Source organism: Nothobranchius furzeri, chromosome 12 (genome assembly GCF_043380555.1).
Source record: "Nothobranchius furzeri strain GRZ-AD chromosome 12, NfurGRZ-RIMD1, whole genome shotgun sequence".
NCBI classification, from domain to species: domain Eukaryota; kingdom Metazoa; phylum Chordata; class Actinopteri; order Cyprinodontiformes; family Nothobranchiidae; genus Nothobranchius; species Nothobranchius furzeri.
The window spans coordinates 5,474,376-5,497,770 of NC_091752.1; the positions used below are offsets into that span (position 1 = coordinate 5,474,376).

Genomic DNA, 23,395 nt, shown 5'->3' on the forward strand with positions numbered 1-23,395 from the left:
AATGTGTGGATGTGATAATATTTAACATACAAAACAAAAATAATCAGTAAATGATCATATAGATAGTAAAAACTTAAACCAAAACAGGAAATTGATGTTAACCTTTGACCTCATTTTCCACCTGCGAACGAGTGAAAGGTAGAGCTAGTGGTAAAATGGATCGGGTTTTGTTGCCCACATTTCCACGGGTTCAGTCAGGAATGAATGAATCTTTGGAAGTGATCTCAGACCAACAAAACCCTACGGATCTGGATGAAGAGAGTCATCAGTCTTCACTGCGGCGGTCGAGGGTTGATTGTTTCAGGTGTTGTTGAGGTGTTGTGCACGCATGTGTATCTGCTAGTGCTGAAGGTGTTTTAGAGAACAACAGGTACGCATGACCACTTCCTTCATCGCACACTCAATAAAAAGACTAGCTCCTTCATAGCACCTGCAGAAAAACATTTCTGGAGCCGCCACTGACCCAACTGTGGTGTTTCACACCTGAGTTCAATTTCTGTAGCCACCCCCAAGCCTGATTACTGCCACACATGTTTCAATCAAGAAATCACTTAAATATGAGCTGCCTGACACAGAGAAGTGGACCAAAAGCTAGGCATCATGCCAAGATCCAAAGAAATTCAAGAACAAATGAGAACAAAAGTCATTGAGATCTGTCAGTCTGGTAAAGGTTATAAAGCCGTTTCTAAAGCTTTGGGACTCCAGCGAACCACAGTGAGAGCCATTATCCACAAATGGCAACAACATGGAACAGTGGTGAACCTTCCCAGGAGTGGGCGGCCGACCAAAATTACCCCAAGAGCGCAGAGACAACTCATCCGAGAGGTCACAAAAGGTCCCAGGACAACTTCTAAAGAACTGCAGGCCTCACTTGCCTCAATTAAGGTCAGTGTTCACGACTCCACCATAAGAAAGAGACTGGGCAAAAATGGCCTGCATGGCAGATTTCCAAGACACAAACCACTGTTAAGCAAAAGGAACATTAGGGCTCGTCTCAGTTTAGCTAAGAAACATCTCAATGATTGCCAAGACTTTTGGGAAAACACCTCGTGGACTGATGAGACAAAAGTTGAACTTTTTGGAAGACAAATGTCCCGTTACATCTGGTGTAGAAGTAACACAGCATTTCAGACAGAGAGCATCATACAACAGTAAAATATGGTGGTGGTAGTGTGATGGTCTGGGGTTGTTTTGCTGCTTCAGGAACTGGAAGGCTTGCTGTGATAATGGAACCATGAATTCTACTGTCTACCAAAACATCCTGAAGGAGAATGTCCGGCCATCTGTTGGTCAACTAAAGCTGAAGCCATCTTGGGTGCTGCAGCAGGACAATGACCCAAAACACACCAGCAAATCCACCTCTGAATGGCTGAAGAACAACAAAATGAAGACTTTGGAGTGGCCTAGTCAAAGTCCTGACCTGAATCCTATTGAGATGCTATGGCATGACCTTAAAAAGGCGGTTCATGCTGGAAAACCCTCAAATAAAGCTGAATTACAACAATTCTGCAAAGATGAGGGGGCCAAAATTCCTCCAGAGCGCTGTAAAAGACTCGTAGCAAGTTATCGCAAACGCTTGATTGCAGTTATTGCTGCTAAGGGAGGCCCAACCAGTTATTAGGTTCAGGGGGCAATAACTTTTTCACACAGGGCAATGTAGGTTTGGATTTTTTTTCTCTCCCTAAATAATAAAAACCATCATTACAAAACTGCATTTTGTGTTTACTTGTGTTCTTTGACTAACGGTTAAATGTGTTTATGATCAGAAACATTTTGTGTGACAAACATGCAAAAGAATAAGAAATCAGGAAGGGGGCAAATAGTTTTTCACACCACTGTAATAGTCTATGTGTTGTGCTGGGTATTCACCATCTTGCTGTTTGTGTTGGATTCAGGGAACTGGGACTTAAAAGGCTTCTTCTTCTGCTGAAAATAATAATCACACAAGTTATCGTGCAGGTCATGTTCTTTATTTTGATGGTGAAGATTTTAATCACCTGCCATCACAGAGCAAAAGCATCAACACTGTCAGATACTAGTTTGATGGATGGATCGTATTATAACAATACAGTAAATTTAGTCACAATACACTTATTTGATTTGATTTTAGGGATTTTTTTGATCAAAGTAATTTACAATAATTTAAACCATTCTAGGTGAGAGATGATTTCTTCAATTTCTCAGTTCACCGTGACACCACTGGCTTCATGTCACATTTGGTGAAGTACAGGTGGAAAATGACATAAGGTAGAACTTCAAAATAAAGCAATTTTCAGAAAAAAAGCGTGTGATAGGTATTCTATTTTTGCATGTTGGATTAATGACCATATGATCGATGTAGATCACTGTATTAATTAGAACGCACTAAAATGGTTCAATTTTACAAATGTTTAGCAACTTTTGGTGTTTTGGTAGGTCCTGATCACATGCTCAAGTACTTAGTGACTGGAAAAGGTTTATAAGTGAGCAACAGTCCCAAGGCACTCCAAGACCACTCGTGGAGATGTAATTTGTTCTGTGAGTCCTGGGTGAACCCGGGGGACTCCTGGCACCAGAACATGCCTGAAACATCTCCCCTGGAAGGCATCCTGGAGGCGTTCTGACCAAATGCCTGAACCACTTCAGCTGGCTCCTCCAGATGTGGAGAAGCGGTGGCTGTCCTTTCAGCCACTTCTGTTTGCAATGTTTTTCTCAAGCTCATGATCATCGGTGGGGACTGGGCCAAAGATCACCCAGTCAATTGATTTGTGGAATAAACCATAACCAAGGTGGCCATCTCCAAATCCAAGGTGTCCAATCGTACTCAGACGTAGCCATCACAAGAATGGCTACAACTCCGGTTTACAGATAAGGATTTGGATTTGCTGCGAGTGGCTCAGAGTCATTCACGACACAAACTGGTGTTAACAGAGTGCTCACAATTTTTGTGTGACATCACTTAAGGCACCGCTTTCAAGATTAGACCAAAACTAAACTAAGTTCAAACAATGATGATCTTGTTTTAAAAGCTTACAGTTGACACACATTCCTTCAAGGAATACTTGATTTTTAAGTGTTCTGGTCAAAAATGGAGAATCCTCCACTTTAGATAGAAAACGCTGCAAACGTTTGCTTACCTCTCTGAGTCCTTTTGAAAAGAAAATGACCACAAGTAGCAGTCCAATCACAATCTGAGCACAGAAAAGATACAGGATTAATGTTGGTCCTCTCAGAGAAGAGTAAGTAAATAAATAAATCTCAACAGAAATAAATGAAAATATTCAAAATTATCTTTACTTACTCCCAACAGGTATAGCATGATTGTCTTTCAGTCCTTCCTGTGCGCGGAGTTTATCTGTGCGTTTAAAAATCCTGCTGGTCTGACACTCGGTGGCAGGGAGGAAACTCCCAGATCAAACCCGCGCAACGAGAGAAACAGCATAACTAGGAAAGCACGTGATTTTAACAAAAACAAAGCAAAACCGAAAAAAACACAGCTGATGAGACGAGTGGGCTGTGACCTAAATGATTAGCAATTGAAAAGGCCCTTGATGTAAGAAGAGAGCTGTTTTTGACTGGTTGACAGGATGACGTCACAGAAATGATCAGAGGTGTTTACTTCAGGATGGAGATGCCATTAATCAGCGGCTTTGCCGTCACTGAATTCCAGGAAGATGAACGCGCTTTAGAGGTGTGATGATGGAGAAGGTGTGAAACAGTGATGAAGCATTTCTGCGAGTGGATGATGTACAGATTAAACTACAATGCTGCTTTCATCATAAATCCCTGCAACCAGCCTCGTTTCAGTGGATTAGCATGACTCTCGCCCAGACAAACCAAATTTATCAACAGTGATGTGACAAGTTCTGTCTTCTTGCTGTTTCTGCTGTAATTATGTCTCCGTGTGCGTGGGCTTAGTGGGTCGAATCTGCAAAGACGTGCACGCCCACAAGAAAAATGGCAAGATAAAAGGAGTTTGAATCTTCACACCCAGATTCAACCCTAACCCGTCTAAACTCTTCAAATGGGTGTGACTGACGATCGGGGCAGAAGGTCACAGATTTGAATCCTAGATGTGACCTTTCTACATGGAGCTAGCATGCATGGACTCTCTCCAGGTGCTCCGGTTTCTTTCTGCAGACTAAAAATATGCATTTAAGTTTAACTGGTGACTCTGATTCCTAGTTTTGTGTAAATGTTGGTTCGTCTATGTGTCCCCGAGATGGACTTGAGACCTAACCGATGTGCTCCACCTCTGAGCAGGTGACTACCACTGGAGATAAACGCCAGCTCCCACCCAACTGAGGCAATCATTTAAAACAAATAATTAACATTGGGAAAACAGGACTCAGTTTTGGTCACATAATGTTGAAAACTTGAATTTTTTCCAAACTCGCCGCTTTTTATGAAGCAGCCTTTACAAATCCTGGAAGGAAAACTGTTCAAAAGCACAAGAAACCATGATGGAAAAGTACAAGAAACAACTGGGATGCACATAGTTTGCTCACTCTGCTACAAGCTGGATGATGTCATACTGTGACCTGCAGTGGAGGGAAATGTGTGACAGGTCAGTCTGGAGGTGTTACATGAAAACTCCCCATCATGCATGTGCACGGTACAAAATCATGCATGATTAGAAATAAACGTCAGTGTAAAAATGAACTTGAATTATCTTTAAACAAAGAACAAAGATGGCAAAGAAACCCACAGGAGTTACAAATTCAATTAACTTTTAGGTATTTTGAAGTTATGAACAGGTTATTGCTGTGAGTTGTAGGTTTTGTATGATCACTTGACTCTTGTTCAGGATTTAATTGTCTTTTTATGTGGTGGGACATAATTGACTTGTTTTCATTCCACCAGGGGGGCCAAATGTCTCAAAAACTAAATAATTACACTGTTTAGTTGGCTTTATCGTGAAACAGGCTCACGCTCCGGTACCAGATCATTTCCAGTAGAAAATGAGGTAAAGTGTGCTCTGCAAAAAAGGCTTTATATGTTCAGATAAATAAAATGTGTGACATCAATACATCATTTTACACGACCTCAGTACATTACTAAGCCTATTTACACATACCTCACTACATACAAGTATTTATTTACCTAATATTTTATCATAAAATTATAAAAATTTCACACACATATTCAAATAAGTTCTGTCTTGTTTAATTTGTGAAAATAATATATTTCGTTTCACTTAAAACGGGTGGGTTAGATAGGGTTAGACATCGGTTAGAGAGCGCAACATGCTTTATTGGTTTTCGTTTTCAGATTTACCGAGTTCACGAAATGACGCTGAACACCACATCAAGAATGCGCATGCGTACACGCGTCATCTAGAACATTTCTGATGCTTCGCGACCGTTCGCGACGAATCTTCACTGAGAACGTCCAACACCGACACGCAGTTAGTCTTCCGGAGAATTATTTTCCTTTCAAAATAAATGTCTTCAAGTGCATGGCTAAATATTACTTGTAGAGTGAAGTTTTTTTTTCCCACCTACATTTAATAATGTTTCATATATCGTTCAGTGAACGTGTAATGCTTGTTAGTGCTTTTTGTCCGACTAGTTACCGTGACTCTCTAAAACGACTTTTATTTTTAAAAGCAAACGGAAATGTGAATTGCGACGCAACAAAATTAACACATTTCTTTAAGATGAGCACAGCAGTTGTTGACACATCTCTGTAGTGGAGGAATTGAGGGACTTTTTTTTAGTTTTATTTTAGCTAGAATTTAACCTTTTGACATTAACCGATGGAAAGGCGTTGGCCTTTACGTGTTTGACGATTGAAGCAGCATTCTGAGAGGAAACTGGAAGGCAGTAACGTTGTTACATCTGGAAGTATTGGTAAGAGCTCAGGCTTGCTGCTTGGTTTAACGGCCACCTACTGAAATGTCCCCAAACTTATTAAACTAGCAGCTTTAGCTAAACGGGAAGTGTTCCTACTCAGAAGATACTCGGTTATGTTGTGGTGCCCATTAAAAACAAATCCAACCATTCTAGTAGTTGCATTATAATGCTATAGCTTGCTAACTGCACTACAAGAGGGGATAAAGACATCCCCAGACACGTGTCGAACATTTTTACTAAAACTGATCTTTGAAGGGTTTCGTGTCAGCGCTGAGATATTAAGTTTAGCACACTTAAAGTTGACAGGTTGCGTCAGTCGACGCTGATCTGCTTAGCTAATCTCCATGCTAATAGGACATTAAACACAAAATCTCAGATAGACTCAACCGTTTTGTTGTTTTATCAAAGCTGGTCCTGTGAATTCATACAGGGCATAATGAAATGTTTCATGTAAACTCCATTAGAAATTAATGTTAGCCCAGACTTTTAAAATTAAAGTAATGTTTGTAGCTAACCTAATGTAGCTAGCTTCCCATAACCGTTAATTAGCTTGATTTGTTGGTTTACGTGCTACCACCAAGATTAGCGTCTGCTAATTTTATTTATTATTAAAGTCAACTTCTTTACAGTCAGATCAAATGACGTACAAATAAGCACGAACAACATGAAAAATAAACGAATAAAAGAAGGAAAACAATAAATAATGGATAGACTAACAAAAATTAATGCCTTTGTAATTTTCACAATTTCAAGTTTTGTGAGTAACTAGAGGTTTTCCATTAGTTTGAGATCCTCTGTCATGTTGAAGAGTTTCACAGCAGTTTTTTTCCTCACGTTGGTGAGAAGAAAAATAACTGGTTTTTGTGAAAAGCAACAAAGTTTGGTCTAGATTGTAGGAATGTGTATAAAAAAATCCCTAACATAACAATGGAGTTGATTGTCAAATCATGTTGAAAAGTAGTGTACAATACAACCGTACATAACGTTTTCAAGTCTGAAATTGGTACATATTTAGCTAGCCAGTGATGTAGACCATCCTTAAAGGCATTAGTGTACATACATTCATCGAATATGTGGTTTGTAGAATCGATATGTTCATTACAGAATATACAATCACTGCAGTAAAAACCAAATCGATTGTGTAGGAATTCAGCAGAAGGGTATATTCTATTGATGACCTTAAACTAAATCCCTTTTGCTTTTGGTGGAATTGGACATTTGAAGTATTTTGACCTTAAAGAGCAAGTCACCCCTACCAGAGTATTATTCCACTCCCACTTCCTGTTTGAAAAATGCAACAAATGCTGTTGCCTAACACACTGAGAGGGCAGAGCCACTAACAAACAAACAAACAAACACACACACACACACACACATTGTGACATCATATGGTACCAGCTAATGTTCTAGGGTACCTCTTAGCCAATAACGATGGCAGATTTAAATTCAAATGCAGTGCCGAGTTTTTACCTGACGACACAACGCTCACAGTTTTTGGCAGAAAATTACAATTTTAACTAAAATGCACTAAAGTGCAAAACTATTGACTACAAGTGTCTGCAGCACGATTAGACATGCATTTATAGTTTTATCAGGAAAAAAAGTTGATTTGGGGGTGACTCACCATCTTTTCTAGAGAAGAAACTTACAATTGAGTTTCAAGAATACAAAAATGGGTAAAGTTCTTTGTTAAATGTATGTCAAATAGCAAAATTGGTTAGTTTAGGTTCTAGTAAATTCATTTATTTAATTTAACCTTTATTTAACCAGATGAGTCAATTGGGAACTCATTCTCATTCATGACAATGATCTGGCCCAGAGGCAGCAGCAACAGACACATAGTTAGCTTTACATCAAAGAAAACAGATAAGATAAAAACATACAAGATAGAAATAAGATAAAACAATTAGACATAAAGATAAAGGACTGTTCTCATATATAATATGTACAAGCAATCTAAACAGACTTAAAATGTTAAATTTCCACTACTCATTAAAAGTGAGGGGAGAATTGGGTGTGCGTAATTTGGATTTAAGTTAGATGTCATTGATAAGATTTCTAGAGGTATTGCATTCTTCATAAATTTTTTATATTGTTTTTTATCCGTTAGATTAAATTTGAATGAAAAATTTCAAATGAAATAGTATTTCCTGCATCATCTAGCAAGTGCATTACAGACCAAATGCCTTTATCTAGCCAATTTTGTAAAAACATTGATTTGTTGTTACACATAACATATCTACAATCCCGTATCGGGGTAGTGTGAGGGCTGATTGTGTTTGAAAGTCATCTTCCAATATGGTAAAACCTGTTTTTAGGTCATTATCACATTTTAGGAAAAATTCAGTGCTCCCTAATTTCATAATAATTTCATTAGGAATATAAAACCAGAACTCTTTTTGGTGTTTTAGATGGTGTCTTAACCAATTTATTTGGATTGTGCTATTAATACATTCAAAGCCTATTGCCTTGATACCTCCTTCATTATAATCTTGAACCAACGTCTTTTTTTTAGTATAGTGTGTTTTCCCTTTGCAGATAGAGTTGAAATCTGCTTGATTTATGGCTTTGATAGCTTCTTTAGGAAATGATAATGAGTACGCTGGGTAGGTAAATCGAAAGATGCATTCCGTTTTTGTAAGAACGTTCATCCTATGATTGAAATGTCCCTCTGAGACCAAGAGTTCAGGTGAGTTTTGCTTTGGTCTAGGTTGTTCCAAATGTTCTGGGTATCAACTGATTATGATACGATGCAATATCGATGAAGGACTGCGATTTGAGTTTTAAAAAGTTAAAAAAGTTAAAGTCCCATTAGTTGTCACACACACAGGTGTGTGTGCGAAATTTGTTCTCCACATTTGACCCATCCCCTGGGGGAGCGGTGAGCTGCAGACACAGCCGCGCTCGGGAACCATTTGGTGGTTCAACCCCCCAATCCAACCCCTTAATGCTGAGTGTCAAGCAGGGAGGCGTTGGGTCCCATTTTTCCAAAGTCTTTGGTATGACCCGACCAGGAATCGAACCCCGATCTCCCAGTCTCAGGGCGGACACTCTACCACTAGACCACTGAGCTACTTCAGTATCAGTCACAACACCCTTTTAGGATTCATCGATCACACAATCATGAAAGGAACACGATGATTTTCCAGGGAAGAGATGATTTAGTTTATTGTCTCAAACAAAAGAAAATCATCCTGAAAATGCTCAAGGACGGCAAATAGATGCAAAAGCAAACAGAAAAAAGTTTGAATGGAAAATCTGGCTTCCTGTGAGCAAAATAAATAAAAATTTTCACACATTATTTCAGATTTACATAGAAAAATAATCTGCCTAAAAACTATTGTTCTAATTATTTCTTTAAACATTTAATTTACATGTAAATAATTGACTATTTCCATAACCTCCATGCAAGCAGTGACAATTCTTTGTGTAAATTAGGTTCTATAAAAACCATTAGTGATGTATTGTTTTTGCTGCTTTTCACGAGGCTATTAGAGGCCTAAAATGTGTCTTTTTGCAGGGTCGGAAGGTCCTGCTGCTGTGTGTGTGTGTGACCAGCAGTGACCGTGACCATGCTGTGCTGGGGAAACGCCTCCTACGGACAGCTCGGCTTGGGCGGGATTGACGAAGAGATCGTGGTTGAGCCGTGTAAATGTGACTTCTTTCACGGGAAGCTGGTGAGAGATGTAGGGTGTGGTCGCAAACACACGGCTTTCCTACTGGAGGATGGGACGGTGTACACCTGCGGCTGCAATGATCTGGGCCAACTGGGACATGAGAAGTCCAGGAAGAGACCAGGTTGGTGCCTTTGATCCTTTGATGCATTAACATCTGCTGGCATCACCCATCACTCGTAAAGCTTTTTATTTTTGTTCATTAGAACAGGTCGTGGCCTTGGATGCACAGATCATTGTGGCCGTGTCGTGTGGCGAGTCGCACACACTCGCCCTGAACGACAAAGGACAGGTGTTCTCCTGGGGTCTGGGTTCAGACGGACAACTGGGCTTAAATAACTTTGAGGAATGTGTTCGAGTCCCTCGGTAAACTCAACAGCATCTTTCACGTAACACAACGTTTCCTTAGATCAGTTATATTCAGCTTTTCTTTTCCCATCCTTTAAAAATTCCCAGAAACATCAAAAGTTTGTCTTATATCCAAATCGCCCAGGTGACCTGTGGGAACTGGCACTCCATCGCACTTTCCAGAGGTGAGAGTGATTGGTACTAGGGATGCACCGATCAGGTTTTTTGCTGCCGATCACCGATACCGATATCAAAGAATGCCGATCGCCGATACCGATCACGTGGATTGGCCAGAAATTTTCTACAACATTATAATGAGTGCTACAAACTTCATAATCTGGGAATAAAGGAAATGTAACCTAATCTAAAATGGTCTGTATTAGGGTTGTCACGGTGTGAAAATTTAACCTCACAGTTATTGTGACCAAAATTACCACGGTTTTCGGTATTATCGCGGTATTTTTTTTAAACGTGCTACATTTTCACACAATTAAATAAACCCTGTATGTCAGGAAATATTGTCTTCAGTTTGTGTCTAAATTTTGCCTAAAATGTGTTATTTTGTAATTATGTTGTTTATTTGTTTAGATTTTTCCCCTTTAGTCTTTAAAATACCAATATTTGCCCATAACTTCTTATTTTATGTCTGTTTGATGTCATCATTTAAAAATATTAGATCAGATGATACTCAGTACTCAAGTAGCCTTCTAATCAGATACTTTTTTTTTTTTTTTTACCCTTACTTGAGTAATCCGTATATCAGGAAAATATTGTCCTCGGTTTGTGTCCTTCCAGTGAGCTTTGCAGATGTGGGAAAATGTCATCAGGCAGTAATCATTGTTAAATTCATAATTATTCTCGGAGAGAGACCAACTCTTATCTGCCGCTGGGAGCCCCGTAATGCATAGCGTCATTTCAACATGGAGGTGTCCGCGACACGGTTTATATGCAGGTAGCGGCGCTGCGGCTGCTTTATATAGCGACTCGTTGCGTTCTCCCTCAACCCAAATTCTCGGATCACGCATTTTAGCTAAAACGCTAACGTTAGCTTGCCTTGCGTTGACTGTAGAGTTGTGGGTGATGGTCACGCAGATGTGTCATGAGATTTGAAGCGTTGCTGCCTTTCAGACACTTTTTCTGCAGGTGCTGCAAACAGGATAGCCGTCTTCTATAAAATGGCCCTCGGCATTCTTCAAATATCTAAAATATGCCCGTACTTCCGACTTTGTCTTCTTTGAGGGATAAAAAATGTCCTCCTGAGCGCTGCCATCTCCTCCTTTGACCATTATTTCAGCTTTAGCTTCAAGAAAGTTTTGGTTGTAAACAACAAAGTGCGCATGTGCCGCCAGCAACTTCAGCCGATGCTACGGTGGCTGGTAAGGGTCACCGCGCCTACACCGCAGCCACGGTAAACCCACCAAGATAATATAGTTTTTTTTTTTCAAACAAGACGGTTATTATTGTCAACTTTTTTTTTTTTTTTTACCGGGGTTTACCGCTACACTGGTTACCGTGACAACCCTGCCTGATCTTTTTGCTTTGATCTATTTTGAAAATTCCGATCAAAACCGATAGGGGCGCTATCGGCCAATTACGATCAAATGCCGATCCATCGGTGCATCCCTAATTGGTACCTTTGTAACTTTAGTTCTGGTTTGTTTCATAATGATTTGCTTCTACATGTTCAGGGGGTCACATCTTCTGCTGGGGCCAGAATCGGTACGGTCAACTTGGGCTGGGGATAAACGGGCCGGGCATTTCCACGCCACAGATCCTCCCGTCTCTGCAGGGAATCCCTTTTGCTCAGATATCAGCTGGTGGTGCTCACAGCTTCGCCCTCACTTTCTCAGGAGCCATTTTCGGTTGGGGGTGCAACAAGTTTGGCCAGCTGGGTCTGAATGACACAAGCGGTGGGTGGTCCAAAACCCTGAAGCATTCAGACGCCGGTGGATCCTCAGTTGTTGTTTTTTTTTGTTGGTTGTTACAGATCGGTGTTGCCCGGCGCTCCTGAAGTCCCTCAGATCCCAGAAAGTGATTTATATCTCCTGTGGAGAAGATCACACTGCTGCACTGACAAAGGTCGGCTGCTCAGTTTCTTATTATGATTGGATAAAAACAGCTCATATATGGAACTCTAAAGCATTCAAAATAAAGTAAATTATACATTATGAAATAGCTATACATAAATAAATACGAGACAATTGTGTAATCTGACAATAAAATGTAGAAATAATGGAATCTTGTGTAAAAATCTAAGCTCGATATTATGAAATGTTTAATTCAAATGCGCTTAAATGTGCGTTTTTATTTCATCCCATCAGTTTTTCATGTTTTTAATGTTGATTGGGTGAAGACGTTTTCTAGCTTCCTGTTAGTGCCTGCATGCACTTTTTACTCTCGTGTTGCCTTTTAACTGCCTGTCCCAACCGCATATTCCACAGGAGGGAGGCGTGTTTACATTCGGAGCAGGAGGATACGGACAACTGGGACACAACTCCACAAATCATGAAATCAATCCAAGGAAGGTGTTTGAGCTCATGGGAAGTGTGGTCACGCAGATTGCGTGTGGAAGGTGCATTTACAGCCACTTTTACGTATATTTACAGGTTGCATAAACGGGTTTTGTTGATGGAATTTAATACAAACGACACCAAAACAAGTCGGGGTGTGTATTGGTGAAATTCTGGCGATACGATATATCACGATACGGGGAGACGATACGATATATCATGATACAGGGAGACGATACGATATATCACGATACGGGGAGACTAGGGCTGGGGGTAAACGATTATTTTTAAAACGATTATTCTGATGATTATTTTATCGAATAGTCGACTATTCTAATGACTATTTAGAAAATTAATCTAATGATTATTTTTCTATTGCACAATTAACAAAAACCAGAAAATCTCAAATAAATTCCTCAAAAAAATTGATAAATTCTTACTGTAAGAGAATAAACACTACAGGCCTTCCATTTTGTATAACACTGCTTTTATTGTGTTGCGGTTGGTTATGTTCTGGTGACGTGTAGAACTTGGGAGTGCAGGCTGCTGCCTGAGAGGTGGTAGAAGATGGAGTGTCTCCATGCTGCTTTGTTTTGGTCACTTATGTGCGTGAGGCAAGTTGTCTTACGGGTTAAACCAAACTCAAGGTGATATTTTAAACTAAACCGAAAACCCACAACACTCTAAATGTAATAAAAAGGGAGATCTACACCACAAAAAAGATTAACTCTAAACCAAAACGTAACAGCTGTTAGCGAAGATGCTAACAGTAGCTTTACCAACATTAAGTTCAAGTTACCAAGTTTAAATAAACCAAAAACACCCAGCAGCAAACAGACCAGCACGGAGGAGAGACTGCTACCACCAAAACAGCTCTCCTCATGTCTGAAAGAAGCTCCTTAATGAAGGGAGAAACGCTCCCGGTGATTTTCTACATCTGCGGTAGACACGAAGCAGCGCATCTGACCCCGGAAGTTGTTGTCCGTTGCCGGGAGACGAAGGCGGGCAAAACAGGAAAATAATCTAGTAGTGGACGGACGTTATTCCGGGTCTTCGGTATTTGGCGGAGATGTTGGTGAAGGCGGAGAAGAGGGCGAACTAGAGGAAAAACAGGCAGATTCCTCCTCTATTTACAAACTCCTACACGATACAGGGAGACGATACGATATATCACGATACGGGGAGACGATACGATATATCACGATACGGGGAGACGATACGATATATCACGATACAGGGAGGCGATACGTTATATCACGATACAGGGAGATGATACGATATATCACGATACGGGGAGACGATACGATATATCACGATACGGGGAGACGATACGATATATCATGATACAGGGAGACGATACGATATATCATGATACAGGGAGATGATACGATATATCATGATACAGGGAGATGATACGATATATCATGATACAGGGAGACGATACGATATATCACGATACGGGGAGACGATACGATATATCACGATACGGGGAGACGATACGATATATCATGATACAGGGAGACGATACGATATATCATGATACGGGGAGACAATACAATATATCATGATACGGGGAGACGATACGATATATTGCGATACACTCATCCAGACGGTATTAGTGATTTATTTAGACTGAATTTATTGTAGGGAAATTCAGTAAACAGTCCAAACTGATGCGTAACATGTTTAAGATGAGGTACCTGAACCACAATAGAGGGATTTACATTTCAGTGGTGGAAACAAAACCCACTGCACACTGCTGCCAACTAGTGGTCGGCGTTTGAATTGCACCAAAAGAAACGAAACGACAGATGTTTGCATGTAAATTCTTCCAAAAATTTGATACACGGCTTTTGAATATCGATGTAATATCGCAGGAAAAAATATCACGACACATTGCCATATCGATCATTTCTTGCATCCCTAAAAACAAGTCTGTTTTAAATATTTATCAGGCAGCACACGCTGGCTTTCACACCCTCCTCTGGAAAGATGAATTCATTTGGGCTGGGAGGTAACGGGCAGCTCGGGACCAACTCCACCTGCAACAGGAAAAGCCCGTCAGCCGTCAGAGGTCCCTGGGGCGCTGCTAATGGAGACGCAGAGCCGAGTGAGACTCTTTAAACAAAGTTACATCAGACAGACAAGATAACGCGACCGCCGTTAAGTATCCTCTGGTTTTTTTCTTTTCTACCATTCAGACGCAGCGCGGACCTGTTTTGTCAAGAGGATTTATGCTGGAGGAGATCAGAGCTTTGCTCACTTTTGCACGGTCAGTGTGTGCACGTGTGTTAAAGTCGGATACGTAACTGTGTGGTTGAGGTGGCTCATTGTCCTCAGTTTACAGCTCACTTGATCCAGTCTTTCCCATCTGTTGGTAGTTCTGACAACAATTGCACGTGTGCATTTTTAGAGCATTTGAACAAATAACTTCAAATGTAAACTGAGATCTTGTAGAGCATCAGGGTTGTACAGCATGGGGCGCCTTATGCCACGTGATCTTTAGCCGTAAAGTTCTATATTTTTCATAAATGCTTGTTTTCAGTTTTATTCCTACGAATTGGATGCTTTTTGGCGGCCGTGCATGCTTACCAGTTGTGTGTGCATGTGGAAATGCTCTTATTCACCATTAAACATAACCCTGAGTTCTACTGTTGTTTTGGTTTCACCAAACGTTGAAGTGATCGCCTTTCTCCAGCCACATTTCTTCCTCGAAGACGACGGGTCCCCACTGTCCTTCCAGTTTTTAATCAAGCGCTGGACAGTTCTTAACCCCGTTTTAGTCGTTTCTGCATCTCCTTAGATGTTTTCTCTGCTTGATGCCAATGGTCTGACCCTTCTCACACAGACTAACATCTTTTCCACCGCCAGATGTGTCTTTGCTCATGGTTGTTTAAGAAATGAGAAGCAGCTCGTTGTACCAGTCGGGTTAAATAACTTGGTTATCGCCCATGCAGTAATTATCCAATAGGAGGCTCCTACACGTCTGCTTAATTAAATCCAGGTGGAGACTTTTTTTATTATTTTTTTTTCATGTTTAAATATTTATCATCTGCAGAATCTCCAGAACATAAACGACGCGAGCATCCAAGATCCCCAAAGGAAGATTTGCACCCTGACCGAGGATCTTGTACAAAAATGGCTGACTTACTCCCCAGGAAGACTCCCGCTGGAAATATCCAAGTAAACGTCTCTCCAAGTCCCTTTCTTCTCATTTCAGTTCACCTCAGACAACCTTTGGTGTTCGTTGTTTTAAGTCTTTGCACTAATCACTTGGTCTTTGTTTTTTTTAGTGAGATTGAACTTGTGTTCTCCTCAGCAAGCTGCCTCAACGGATCCTTCCTGTCGACAAGGTAGCCGTGTTTTAACTGGGGCGATGCGTTGGCATCGCTGCGGTTGATCGCCCTAACATGAGCTTCCGTTGCAGTCCTCCAGATCACTACAGTACCAGCAGCAAGTACCCAGGAGTAGACATGAACACGGCTCGACTCCTCCTTCACAGAGTCATTCAGCAACAGCACCCTGAGGTTTCCCAGCAGGTCAGCGCTCACACATGACGTCTGTCTGTTTTCAAGCTGCACCTTTGTCCTCTGAGCACCAGTAAAGTGGATTTAAAATAGCTCACATGCGTTTACCTGCAGGCTTGAAAAGTGTAACATTGAATATTTTCTCGTGTCTGTAAAAGAGAAAAAAAAAGTTTATTTTTTAGACTTATTTTTCTTTCTATTCTGTTTTGTCAATGATAAAAATAAAAAGATTCTGCAAAGTGATGGTTCAACCCAGAGTTGGCTTGGTAGACTCAGTATGCCGTGGTGAAAAATGCGAAATGGGTTGACCCACCAGACTGGTCTCAGAGCTTCGCCAATAACCAATTCTTTCAGTTTCGCCTCCCAAGGCAATGACTCCGTACCTGCAGAACTGGTGCTGCAGCAGAAGCAGCTCGTCGCTGGACTCGAGCTGCTCTGGCCCGGTGCTGGGAGCGATTTAGAGATGATTCAGCAGGAATGACTGCAACCTAAAGAGATGTTTACTCTCAGGTTGCTGCTAGTCTGGAGAAGACCCTGATACCCTGGCTAAGTAACTCTCCTCCAGACATTGAAGTCCTGAGACTCTACCTGACTCTCCCAGAATGCCCTCTGTTCAGCGACAGAAGCAATTACATCACAATCACCATCCCGTTTGCCAAATGCATCATCAGCCTGAAAGAGGCAGCTCGGAGGGTTTTAGGTAGGATGGTGTGTGTTTTTAAACTGGTTTCTTATTTTATACGACGTTTGTAATAAAAGAAGTTTTGCCTTTGCTTCAGGAAACTGGTGGTCCACGTTTGAACCGCCGGTCTTCCAGCGCCTGGTGGATGTGTACAAAAACGTGGTGGTGTATCTGCTGCAGCTGAGCAAGATGGGCATTCCTGAAATGGAGCAGAGAATTTTCTCCTGCTTCGTGGACACGTCCCTTCGATTCCTGGAGATCCTGCACCAGGTCAGAAAATATCCTTTGTGCATCTGTTGCATCAGCTGTACGTCCTCCCGTCACTGGTCTGTATTCCCCTCCGTCTCATCAGGTGAACGAGAAAGCAGGAAACATTCAGTACGATAAGTTCTACATTCATGAGCTGGATGAGCTGGTGGACATCAGAAACGACTACATCACCTGGAGTCAGAGGCAGATGTACCCGATGGTGAGCACGGTTGTCTGCTCCTCCGTGATCCCACCAGCGTGCATCTGAATCGTTTCTGCTTCCTGCTCCTGATCAGGGCCGGGACGGCATCGTGACTCTGTGCAAGTACCCGTTTGTGTTCGATGCCCAGGCAAAAACTGCTCTGCTTCAGACGGATGCTGTCATGCAGATGCAGGTAACACCCGAAGTCAAACCGGTGAAGATTTCTTCTTCAGCCGGTCATTAGTCACTCTTGTGTTTCCTAAACAGATGGCAGTGGATCAGGCGCAGTTGCAGAACTACAGCTCCATGTTCCTGCCGGCTGTTGAATCTGTCAACCCGTGTCTCATCCTCGTCGTTCGAAGGGACAATATTGTGGGAGACACAATGGAGGTCCTCAGGAAATCCAAGAATGTTGACTACAAGAAACCACTCAAGGTGAAAGCTTTCTGTGATGGTGGGATAGGAGATGTTCGTGTGGAGCGTTTTCTCACCATGTTCTTCCCACACTGACCCTTACTTTCCACCGGAAGCATGAGTGTTGCGTTTTGGACACGTCCCAGAAGAAGAAGAAGAAGAAAATATCATTTCTAAAGCGCCTCTCAAGATAAAAATCACGAGGCGCTTCAGAAAAACAAAAAAATTGTAAAAATATAAAAAAGCATTTAGAAAATGTTTAAAAATATATTTAAAATGAGCAAAAATAGACGATTGGGATTTAAAAGAAAAAATGTTAAGAAAGAGAGAGTGAACAGGAAAGAGGGAAATCAGTGGATCCTGAGGAAGGTGGAATAGGTGGGGAGAGCACAATAAAGAGAGAGAGGTGAAGAAGGTCATACAAAAGCCAGCTTGAACAAGTGAGTCTTCAGCTGCTTTTTAAAGGAGACCACTGAGTCCACTGATCTCAGGCTCAGGGGGAGAGAGGTCCAGAGTCTGGGGGCCACAGCAGCAGATGATCTGTCACCTTTGACCTTTAGCCTGGTGCTGCACAACCAGTAGGCTTTGATCACTGGACCTCAGGGACCTGCTGGGGGTGTAGGGACTTATAAGATCACCAATGTAAGATGGTGCTTGTCCATGTAAGGCCCTATAGACCAGAACCAGGATCTTGAAATGAACCCTGAAGTTGACTGGCAGCCAGTGAAGCAGTAGTGATACGTCGTTTCGCTTAATTTATGCTTTGAGTCTATGCCTCCAGAATGCGTCAAGCTCAACGATTCGGATCAGGTCAGACAGGAAGTCAAACACAAAGCAGTGCAAAACACCCAGACACTTTCAAAATAAAATAGAGCAGATTGTCAGTTGCTTAAATGGTAAATGGCCTGTATTTGAGCATCTTCTAGAGTCCTGGAACCCCCCAAGATGCTTTACAACACCGTCAGTCCTTCACCCATTCACACACACATTCACACTCTGGTGGGGATGAGCTACGATGTAGCCACAGCTGCCCTGGGGCGCACTGACAGAGGCAAGGCTGCCGTACACAGACGGCACCAGTCCCTCCGACCACCACTAGCAGGCGAGAGGGGTTAAGTGTCTTGCCCAAGGACACAACGACAGCGACAGACTGAGCAGGGCTCGAACCTGCAACCTTATTACGGAGCGAGCGCGTAACTCCTGTGCCACCGTCGCCCTGAGTAAGGGTAAACTTCACAGAAAAAAACTGTTATGCTATTATTTCTGATTCTAACGGGTCACGCTGAGTGTTTCATGCAGGCTGAACATGAAAATAGTCTCCTACACCTACCTCCTGCAGTAGCTTCTGATAGAAAACAGACGGTGAAACTCTAGGATCAGAAAAGCCTGACAGATCTACGTCACACTGTCACTCATAGACTCACCAATCTGGACTCACGACGGGGAAGGCTGTTGTTGGTTCAGCGTCCAGGAAACGGCAGAGAACGTCTTGGCTAGTAGAAGCTAACTGTTAGCATTAGCAACTCCACCACACAGCAGAACTCCTCCAGGCTTGTGTTATTTGTGGAGATGAAACATCAACGTTGCAGAGCAAACAGAGTCAGTGGTAGAGTCTCGTTGCTGTTAGCCAATCAGAGCAGAGATGTTTGAATATCAGTAAACAAGACTCCAGATCCTGTCGTCTGAAGCTACTTTCTCCTCCAGCTGAGTTCTATCTCCTCAGACAGGCGCGCCAGAACGTTTTTCTCTGGCTTTTATCATTCCTACTAGAGACCCACAGGCCGCTTATGAGGAAAAACATAAATGGAAACCTCGTCCGGACGCGGCTCAGCCGGGGCCCCCCTCTGGATCCAGGGCCTCGAGTTGGGGCACGTTGGCGAACACCTGGTGACGAGGCTTTTCCCATGGAGCCCGGCCGGGCACAGCCCGAAGACATGGGTCCCCCTTTCCATGAGCTCACCGCTTGTGGGAGGGGCCAAAGGGGTCGGGTGCTTTGTGTGTCGGGTGGTAGCTGAAGGCAGGGACCTTGGCGGTCCGACCCTCAGCTACGAAAGCTAACTCTCGGTATGTGAAATGTCACCTCCCTGGTGGGGAAAGAGGTTGAGAGGTTCCGGACTCCCCTCAACGCATGTCTCTGATTCCGGATCCAGTTTCCTCGCTCTGGAGTTGCTCCTACTGAGAGGAGCCGAGCAGGGGTGGGCACACTTGTTGTCCCCCATCTTGATGCCTGAGGTCACTGAGGTGGTCAAAAACTCCTCGGTGGCAAGGTACCTGGGGTGGATGACATCTGCCCAGAGTCCGTTAAATGCGTCTTCCACGTTACGCTCCAGATTCTGAAAACAAACATCCATCTTTGTTAAGTACTGAAGGTGCACAGCCACACAGTTCTGAGCCAGCAGCAAGAGTTGATGGGAACGGTTACTCACCTCACTTTTGACATTTTTGCTCTTCAGGTGATTTTTGTGGGAGAAGACGCAGTCGATGCCGGAGGTGTTAGAAAAGAGTTTTTCCTCCTGATTATGAAAGAGCTGCTTGATCCCAAATACGGGATGTTTCGGTACTACGAGGAGTCCAGGCTCATCTGGTTCTCACACAAGGTACCGGCACACGATGATGTCTGAATGCTGCCTGCAACATCGTCATCCTCGATGTTTCTTCCCCGCAGACCTTTGAGGACTTTGACTTGTTCAACCTGATCGGGGTCATCTGTGGTCTGGCCATCTACAACTTCACCATAGTGGAGCTCAACTTCCCTTTGGCTCTTTACAAAAAGCTTCTGAAGAGGAAACCGACACTGGATGACCTGAAAGAGCTGACACCAGATGTGGGAAGGTACGAGTCCGAGTTCTGAACGATTCCACAGAAACATTATTCACCCGATGGCTCATGAAGCGTCCTGCTGTGCCTTTAAATCAGGAGTCTGCAGGAGCTGCTGGACTACACCGAGGACGACATTGAGGAAGTCTTCTGCTTGAATTTCACTGTAAGAATTTTTAGTCTTTCGTTAAATCTTACGGTTCGAATGCGGCCTTTCTGTGTGAAGTTGGCATTTTCTGCTCATGCATGTGTAGATTTTCTCTGGGCACTCCGGTTTCTTCCCACAGACCTAAAACACGAATGTCAAGCTAGCTGACGACCTTAAATTCTCTAGGTGTGAGTTAATTGTAGCCTGGCCAGCCATCTTGTATATGTGAACATATGGTCTGGCCATGGGCCGATAGGGTGGTCGTTGGGTGAAATCTGTGGTTGTCTTTTAAAACGGTCTCTGCAGTGCTAGGACCAATCGGAGCAAAGAACAAAGAAAAGACCGAGTGTAAATTGTCCAAAGTTGACGCCAAAGCTGTCTCAGCATCAGTGGCATCTTTGCCCTTTTTCTCCTTCACAGCTCGAGTGCTAGGCCCTCACAACATCTCTCTACAAACATAGAGTGCTATGATTGGCTAGACACAAAATGATTCCATCCAGTGGTAGACCTGCCGAGAATGGACCGTGGCTAGACCAACCTGCTGATCTAGATTTCTAGGCTAAGTTAATTGAATATTATTCGCAAGTCCTAACAACTGTTTTCAGGTGACAGAAGACAACTACGGGGCCACGGAGGTCTTAGAACTGGTGCCAAACGGAGAGAACGTCAGTGTCAACAAATCCAACAGGTAAAGATTTCTGAGGCAGCTGTTACCTGCAACCAACAAAGTTTCTGACTTTTTTCGATGCCTTTCCTTCCAGGCAGGACTTTGTCAGTGCCTACGTAGACTACGTCTTTAATTCATCAGTAGCGCTGCTGTTTGAGGGTTTCTACACAGGCTTCCATAAAGTCTGTGGTGGGAAAGTTCTGGATCTGTTCCAGCCCAGCGAGCTGCAAGCCATGATCATCGGCAACACCAACTATGACTGGGCGGAGCTCCAAAAGGTCATACTGGTTTCAGTGAAATACGCCTAAGTCTGTCTGTTAGGGCACGATAAATACTTTGGTTCTTACTGTGCAGAGTACCGAGTACAAAGGGGAGTACTGGGCTGAGCACCCGACCATTAGGCTCTTCTGGGAGGTGTTCCACGACCTTCCTCTAGAGAAAAAGAAACAGTTTCTCTGTGAGTTTGGCTGAATGTAGGTGAGGTACGTTCAAACCCCCCCAACGTTTCTGTTAATTCAGCTCCATTTTGTTCCGTCTCTGCAGTGTTCCTCACAGGAAGTGACCGCATTCCCATCTTGGGCATGAAAAGTCTCAAACTGGTGATCCAGCCTACCGGCGGAGGCGAGCATTACCTGCCAGTCGCCCACACCTGCTTCAACCTGCTGGACCTACCCAAGTACACGAGTGTAGAAATGCTCCGCGAGAAGCTTTTACAAGCGATAGATCATAATCAAGGCTTTAATCTGGCCTGATGGAGGTGACACGGGTTATGGTGCCACGTTCCCACATCATTTCAAATACTCCTCAAAACCAGACTCTTGTTGGAGAAGGGACTCCATGTTGATTTGTGTTTTTTGCAGTACTTGATTACAGGACTCCCATACACTAACTTGTACTCTGAAATGCAACTGAACGTCATAGTGAGATGTTTATAACGATTGACAGGTTACTGACTCAAGAACAGAACACAGCTTGAACACTGTTGATCCAGAAAACTTTAAACCGATCGGTAGCGGAGAACTGAAACCTGCAGTCGCTGTTCTACAGGCGTGGTGTCTAGACGGTGTTTGACCTTTTTTGGTGTTTCTGTTGTCACGTCTGCGTAGATGCTGTGAGAAGGGTCTGAAGGCTGGGTTGGCTGTACGCATTAAACGATTCACAAATCAAAATAAAGATCAACCACTGGGAAAAAGACTGCTCTGAGGATGATGAGGTCATTGGATTGTGTAGATCAGTGGTTCCCAACCTTTTTTCACCAGGACCCCCTTTCCTGTATCCAAGACAAGCCAGGGCCCCCAACCCATATGCACATGCACACAATTATAAGTAACAATTTTAAACTTTATTAAGACATATAGACAGGGCCGGATTATCATTGCAGGGGCCCCTGGGCACAATGTGCTTAGGGCCCCCCCACCCCACCTGGCCTCCCCCAACATTACTGTCACCCAGTAGCACTTTTTAGACATTTCATGACATTGTCAATATTAAAAATTGCTTACTTAAGTTGATACAAAACATTTACCTCCAGGTCAAAATAGTTTCATAACCTAATCACAAACACTCATACCTGATGATTTTCCTGTTGTGCCTCACTCATATGTCTTTCTTTCTCTGTCCTCTCTCTTTTCTCCTCTTTTTCTGTCTCTCTCTTCCTCACAGCGCTCCTGTCTTCTGTCTGTAATAACAAAAATGTTGTCAATCTGTGGGACAGTGGCGGCAAGAGTCTGCTGTAAAAGAGATCCTAGTGTCACACCACAACAGAAAGTAATGCAGATTATATAAAAGATTATACAGTTATTGAAAAGTTTGCAAAGATGAAATATCTGCATGTTTTTTGTTTGTCTCCTGTCTCCTTCTTCATCTTGACACCTGTCTCCTTCCTCCTCTTGTCTCCTGTCTTTTTCATCTTTTCTCCTGTTTCCTTCCTCCTCTTGTCTCCTGTCTCCTTCCTCCTCTTGACTCCTGTCTCCTTTCTCCTCTTTTCTCCTTCCTCCTCCTGGCTCCTTTCTCCTCTTTTTGTCTCCTCTCCTGCCTTCAGAAAAACTGCTTTCTGGCCTTTCTATTAGTAAATTCATTTACAATGTCATCAAAGTCCAGATTCCCGACAAGCTGAGATTCAATAGCCATCAGTGACAGTACATTGAGGCGCTGTTGAGTTTGTGTTCTCAGTTCATTTTTTATTCTTGCCATTTGTGAAAATGATTGTTCCCCTTCACAATTTGTAACTGGTAGAGTTAGAAAAATCCGCAGGGCCACAAACACATTAGGGAAGATGGACTGTAGACTATTTTTTAGCCCAAAAACGATCCTGGTACTGCTT

General features: G+C 42.8%; 1 protein-coding gene across 1 annotated transcript; it reads left to right on the top strand.

Annotated features, from left to right (window-relative positions):
- The first annotated feature begins 5,636 nt into the window (after window positions 1-5,636).
- herc4 (HECT and RLD domain containing E3 ubiquitin protein ligase 4) lies at window positions 5,637-22,266 on the top strand. The gene is made up of 24 exons (XM_015943865.3): window positions 5,637-5,831; window positions 9,355-9,632; window positions 9,715-9,874; window positions 9,965-10,041; window positions 11,545-11,766; window positions 11,844-11,935; window positions 12,298-12,428; window positions 14,322-14,476; window positions 14,568-14,638; window positions 15,425-15,549; window positions 15,660-15,719; window positions 15,794-15,905; window positions 16,404-16,593; window positions 16,673-16,845; window positions 16,928-17,044; window positions 17,121-17,219; window positions 17,294-17,461; window positions 19,894-20,037; window positions 20,106-20,272; window positions 20,357-20,423; window positions 21,011-21,093; window positions 21,167-21,350; window positions 21,427-21,529; window positions 21,616-22,266. Exons 2-24 carry the CDS (start codon window positions 9,407-9,409, stop codon window positions 21,822-21,824), a joined length of 3,135 nt encoding a protein of 1,044 aa, XP_015799351.1. The 5' UTR covers window positions 5,637-5,831; window positions 9,355-9,406; the 3' UTR covers window positions 21,825-22,266.
- The last annotated feature ends 1,129 nt before the right edge of the window (window positions 22,267-23,395 follow it).